General features: G+C 41.3%; 1 protein-coding gene across 4 annotated transcripts in view; it reads left to right on the plus strand.

The window, feature by feature from the left end:
* LOC146810031 (uncharacterized) overlaps positions 1–6,125 on the plus strand; it is a 98,505-nt gene extending 92,380 nt beyond the window's left edge. The window contains exons 4-5 of one of the 4 annotated variants that reach the window (XR_014966538.1): positions 311–361; positions 2,770–6,115. Coding sequence is in view for 1 of the 4 variants with exons in the window: in XM_085616911.1 (XP_085473037.1) it covers positions 311–361; positions 2,770–2,991 (273 nt within the window). In the remaining 3 variants the exon portion in view is untranslated. Of the gene's footprint in view, positions 1–310; positions 362–2,769 lie in introns of all 4 variants that reach the window. The other 3 variants (XR_014966536.1, XR_014966537.1, XM_085616911.1) reach the window with 3 other exon arrangements.
* The last annotated feature ends 208 nt before the right edge of the window (positions 6,126–6,333 follow it).

Genomic DNA, 6,333 nt, shown 5'->3' on the forward strand with positions numbered 1-6,333 from the left:
TACCAACCATTTTAAAAATTTTGGGGGAAGGTGATGAAGTGACCATGCATTATGTGGGATAATGTACCCCCTTCCATACACGATAAAGATATTGCAAGTCATGCTATTTGTATGCCAGCAACACGTTACCAATATATATGTGAGGTACACTGGGGAAGCACGAACTAACATTCTAGAAGTGGTTGCCTGGCTTCTGGTTGCAGGTGCCCTTATGTTGTAAGGCATAATGGGGAAGAGCAGTGGAGGGGCATTAATAAGGAGATGAAACTTAAAAAGCAGCAGCACCCTGACTCCCATTTCTCTTTTCTAGGTGTGGGCCCTAGGAATGCAGTGCACTTTATTGAACATGGCTAGAAAACTGGTGAGTAAATTGCTTCTTACCCTTTTATTATAGAGCTATTGTAAATGAGACCCTTAAAATATTGGGTGAAATGCTCTACATTGTTAGATAGTGTGTGCCTTGTGGGACTATTTAAGTGGAAAGTTACAAGCATCACAGCTGCATTTTTCTTTGATGGTAAAGTTCAATCTTTTTCCTATTGAAATGCATTGTAGTGTCTGGCTGCTTTTGAGGATCACAAAAAGGGTCATGTAGAAAGGGCGGTAATAGATTTTAGTCACAATAGACATAATTTATTGGTGTTGCCATATTAATTGTAGGAATTGTGGTGAATTCACACTGATGCTCTCCTGGCCTTCCATGAACAATCTTTCTTGGTTAGGGTTGCAAGAGTAAAAGTAGGACACCTTTTCTATAAATTCACAAATGTCTTTCTCATCTATGTGAGAGAAAAAAGTCTGAAATACAGTGCAAAACATGTACTGACAGCAGCAGCAGCAGTAGTCTGCCAGTTGATTTCCCAGTGTCCTACTCCAGCTTCACGACAAAGTTCTAATGAACCTCTAGAATGCTAACTGTCTATATTATTGAAAAAAAGGCCCATCCGGTAAATCAGCTGTTTTAAAGAAATGTGAAGTTAAGTATGCATTGTAATTTTTATGGCTTTATGAATTTCTAAACGGCTAAAATTAGTTAGTGAGAGAGATTCCTACCTAAATCCAGCATCTCCTTCCCATATCTGTTCCCTTAGTCTATGTTTCCTCTCTGTTATTAATAATACCTCCTTACATTTTAAATAGTACCATCTTGATATACATAGAGGATGTTGTCAGTCTTCCATTTAAATGCAAGGAAGTGTCTATTTTTGGAGGTGCAGGAAGCTATTTTCAGACAGATCGTGTATTTAAAATGAATGCATTTGTGCTCCTGTTGGTAACGACATGAAATGAGTTGCTGTTTAGACATTCAATATTTCTTTTTACTTCTCTCATTTCCTTTTATTATTAGTTGCATATCCCTTCACGATTTTCAATCAGTTGTAAAATAATTAAATAAAAGGAAATAATAAAACAAATTAAAAAATATATATCTAATGCTTATACAAAATCTCTCTCTGTATACCTTACGAACGACCAGAATTCAAAGTAAATTCTTGAAAAATATTTTAAAATAAGTGATATTGTAAAATGAGATTGAACAATTAGGCAACTATTTTAAAACACAGTGAAAACCGTTATGGGCTGCACAGTTTTCCCAAACTGGCAACTCTTTAAATATATAATACAAACACAAGAAAAGGAACGTTTTGGGGACTCGTTTCTGGAACTTGCAGCCGCACAGACAGAGAACCATTGTCATGTCCCCATAGTGCCCCTGCCTCCTCACCTATGGAGCAAGAGTTCCTTTCCAGAAGCCCGGCAGCACATTCCCTGTCCCAGGACAGGCTCTAAACCTGCACGTGTGAGAGAAACTGGCGATCACCAAGGAAGCCAGGGAGCTCTTGGGTAACTGAATATTCCAACAACTCCACCAGACTGGGGAGGTTCATGATAGGACGAGAATTGGAGCCCCCTGTATTTGAAAGGTTAAATTCCTTCCAAAGTGGAGTTACTAATCCTTTGCTGGCTCAGGATGAGTGACTTTTTGAGGAATAAGTTGAGCGGGTGTTTGACAATTTTGGTAAAAGAAGCAGTATGTTGTTTCTCTACTTTGGCCAATCTGCAGCGCTGAGCCAGTCACAATAATAATTCTGGATGATGGTCCCTCATATCACACAAGGAAAATACTGAAATGCAATCAATCCAGACGTTTCTGCAGTCTCCAATGAAATTGCCCATGGGGCCCGTCATCTTTTACGTAGCATGATATCGACAGCCTGCTGCTGGTCTGTATGTCTTCCTACAGAACAGGTGCCAATCCCTCTAAGCCCACTCATAGACCACTTTGTGGTATCATACAGCCAGTCCTGTTCCACATATTGTTTGGAACAAACATGAGCCCGCTCCAAAATCTTATAAACCAGCATTCCACTTCTGTACCCCAGCAGATGGAAGATACATTTATGGGTCCTCTTAAAATGGTCAAACTCAAATTTAAATAAATAAACTTCAAGCTATACTTTGGGTCACACATAGAATAATTGGGACTAAAATCTATTCCATAATATAGCACGAAATTGAGGCCAGACCAAGCACCTTGCTTCTTGGAGTCTCTATACTGCCCACCAGAGGCTCTGCATCCGCATCAGCTGGAGATAATGTATCTGCCACCCACTCAGTTCTTATTGCCCTCCTTGCACCAGGGATCTCCAGTAGAAATTGGTCCACACGTTGAGTAGCAAATATTTTGTCAGACATTCATTTACAGCTCCAAAATTGTATTTGAAAGCTTCAGTTTTAATCAGATTTTCGGCTTTTTTTGTATCACAGCGAGAGTCCCGGGATCGCTACCCTGACCCAAATCAGGATCTTTACTCCACGCCATCGCAAGCAGACCTGGCCTTCCAGCATCAAGCCTGTCGGCGACAGCTCTTGCACCTCCTGGGGCATGGAGACTGGGAGCCAGAAGACCTTGGTGGTGGTCCAAATGAGTCTGTCACACTCATGAGATGGGGAGGGCGCTCTGCACCTTCAACACAAAGGGAAGGATGAAGAAATCTTGAGTACAACAACTCAGCGCCTCCTGATACTTCAAGTTGCACTCATTGTGAGTGAGTTTCACACTTTGGAATGTCGCCTCACTCACACTTGGAAACTACCATTTTGCTGCTCATAAGACCCCCCTCTCTGACACTGATTGGCATTTGAACTCTCCAACTTAAGGGATTTATTTCCAAAGCAGCATGAGGAACTCAACATGAACACAATTGACTAGACCCCAGAACCTTTACCTTAGGGTATTGTAGATCCCATTCCAAATAAAAGGCGGGTGCAGTCTTCTCCAGTCAGATATTAAATGCTTTTCACCTCCCCTTAAAATGGTGGTCTGAAGTGTTTCTCTGGTGGCCCATGTTGAGTATGCAGAGACCACATTTTTTGTGGTGGTGGCTTAACCTGCGAATGTGCCGTTCTTTCACTGCCGCGATGCAGCACCCACAATGAGAGGCAAAAGGGTGGAGGGTGCTATGGACTGCATGGAGAAGATAGACGTTTGTGTTTCTAGGTAAAGAACACACATTAGCATTCTCTCTCCCTCTTTGTACTGTCACGGTTAGATTGCAACCTCTATGCTAGAAACAGCATGAGTAGCAGTAGTGCAAGCTTCCCTCACATGAAGGAAAAGTACAGTGCAGGGTGCAATAGTGCAAGTATGCAAGTTCCCTCATAAAGAAGAGGTGCAGCACGGGCAACAGCAGTGCAAGCTTCCCTTATACAAAGAACAGGTACAACACAAACAGCTGTAGTGCAAGCAACCCTGACAGGCAAAGCACATGCAGTAGGAGTGAAATCACTCCTTATGCGCATATCAACTACAGTACCGGCATCAATAGTGTAAGCGGCCCTTCTGCACAAAACAAACAGCAGTGCACAACATATTAATGCAAAAACACAGTAATAGCACAGACCGCAGCAATGCAATCGTTTCCCACACACAGAATAGTCAGAGGACTAAAAGCAGCAGTGCATGCCTTCCTCTCCCACAGATAACTATGGGTCTGTGTTAGTCAATGTGATTGGACGAAGGGATAGGATTCTGAGATTTCCCAACATCACTACTGCAATGAGAAAGGTGGAGCTCTGAGGTGAACTGGGAGGGAAGAGGTCTGGGGACCTTAGGGGTGGCAGTGAGAATCAGAACAGTACTTTTTAGGTGAACATACCTTTTGACATCATTAATTTGTAGAACCACAAGCCACTCCATAAGTAAATATAGGACTCATATTATATCAAATCCCGTCAATGCCGCTGAAACACAGACCTCACAACAGGCAAGTGTGTCTGTGTGTCCACGTAATGCCAATGAACCGCTGAATGCTTCAAGCAGCATGTTTACGTCGGCAGGAGCATTTTGGACATGAAAAAAGGATATGTGGGCACGTTGGTCGTTCAGAGCAAACCAGATTTAAACAAATATACTGTGTGCTGAAGATATGGTGGACAGCAATCTGCTTTTAGGCCATTACTGGACAGCTCACTTATGTAAGGTTTTTTTACTGTCTATATGTACATTACAGATATATACATTTTTAAATGCCACATGTCACATGCCTATAGCAGGATTAGAACTCCGATCTTTAAGTTCCAGTGTCATAATGAGTCCCTTTGACTTTGCTGATAATAAAAGCTGTTGCTCAAATTAGAAGGTAGTACGCAGGAGCCTGGAGACGGTTAACATGCAACCTGTTCAACCCCATCACTCTCTACCAATTGAAAAAGGTTCTTTCCGACATATGTCAGAATATAAGTTTAAGAAAAACAGAAGTAAAATATACTCACATTTGCCAAATACCGATCTGAAGGTACATATGTATGTAAATTGTATTTTGATAGCGCAAACTAAGCCAAAAGGCAGCAGAGCTCTGTGCATGGCCATAGACCAGCATAAAGTCAAGGATAAACAGAGAGGGAGCTGGGTTGTGAACAATGAATGCACTGTAATGTTGTGTTCTGTAAAAAGGAGAGTCTTCAACTCTTTCCTAAATTAGAGCAGCGTTGGGTGGTTCTGATGGATACAGGGATGTAGTTCCAGATCCTGGATGCATAGATGGAAAACGCCGTCCATCTTTTTTTAGTTTTCTTTACACTTGGTAGTCTGCATTTTAATGTTATCCTAGCTGCGGGTGTGCCGAGAACCACCAGACATGGAGAATTTGTCTGCAAGATAAGCAGGGGTCCTAAAAGTGATTAACTTGTATATGGTACAGCTGGTTTTGAAGATGGTGTAAGCAAGGGGAGCCAGTGGAATTGCGTCACAATGGGAGAGATGCGATCATATTTCTTCAGGCCCTGGATGAGAGGTGTGGCAGCCTGTAGGATGCCCCTAAGGGGTGTCAGTGTGGCTTCTGGGAGGCCATGGAGCAGGGCATTACCACCACCCAGATGTGAGTATGAGGGCTTTAATAACTATTCTGGAGTTTCTTTCTGGAAGAAATGTAAAGTCAGGCTCGCCTTGCTGAAGAGGGACAGCGTGCAAGTATTAACATATATTTGAAGGGCTCCAAGTATATTTCCTTCTTCCTCCTGTAAAAAACACAAAGAGGCTCTCCCACTTTGCATCTCTCCTCCCTGCCCAAAACCACAAGTGTTGATATTTTCTTTGTTCTACCCCTTCTAATCACAACTAGGATACTTTGACAATGTGTGCTTATGAACCTCTAAGTAGTCATCATAAGATAAACAAATTTACTTTATATGGAGGAAAGGTCAAGATAAGCAGGTTCAAAGTGTGAAATGCTTCTGTGAGATGGCCCCCAAGCCATCAGTAAGTGCTAATGCACATTCATTATTTACTTTGTTTCCTCATCCTGTGGCATCGGTATGTGTAGTTAGTCAAAATGAAAACTTTAGAGGTTCAGCTGGATATGCGTCTGTTTCTGCTTTGCTGCGTTTGCACCTGTGCTGTATTACAGATGTGGCGCAGTGATCCCCTTAGTCATAAATAAATAATGTATTTTTAGACAATAGGAGAATGTATAGGTATCTGTCACTTCTTTTCTTGCGAGTGTCCTCTATCAGAGAGTATAAGGATACTTTTTGTTAAGATACTCTCTGATAGGGCTGGGATTTTACTATCATATTATTATTTATATTGCAGTATTTGCCTACAAATCAAGTGTATCAGAATTATTAAAATTATAATAAACAACTCAGCATATAATATGCAGATTAGGGCAAATGTTAAATGGACCCCATTCATATTTCATTCCATTACACATTCCTAACCTGTTAGTTTATTCCCAACACAAAACCCTAATTGCAAGTGTAAGTACTAGTTATTACACCTTATAAATAGTAATAAGGTACTAATTTATCCATTGTGAAAATAGTCTATAT

This window comes from Triturus cristatus, chromosome 7 (genome assembly GCF_964204655.1).
Source record: "Triturus cristatus chromosome 7, aTriCri1.1, whole genome shotgun sequence".
Lineage (NCBI taxonomy): Eukaryota > Metazoa > Chordata > Amphibia > Caudata > Salamandridae > Triturus > Triturus cristatus.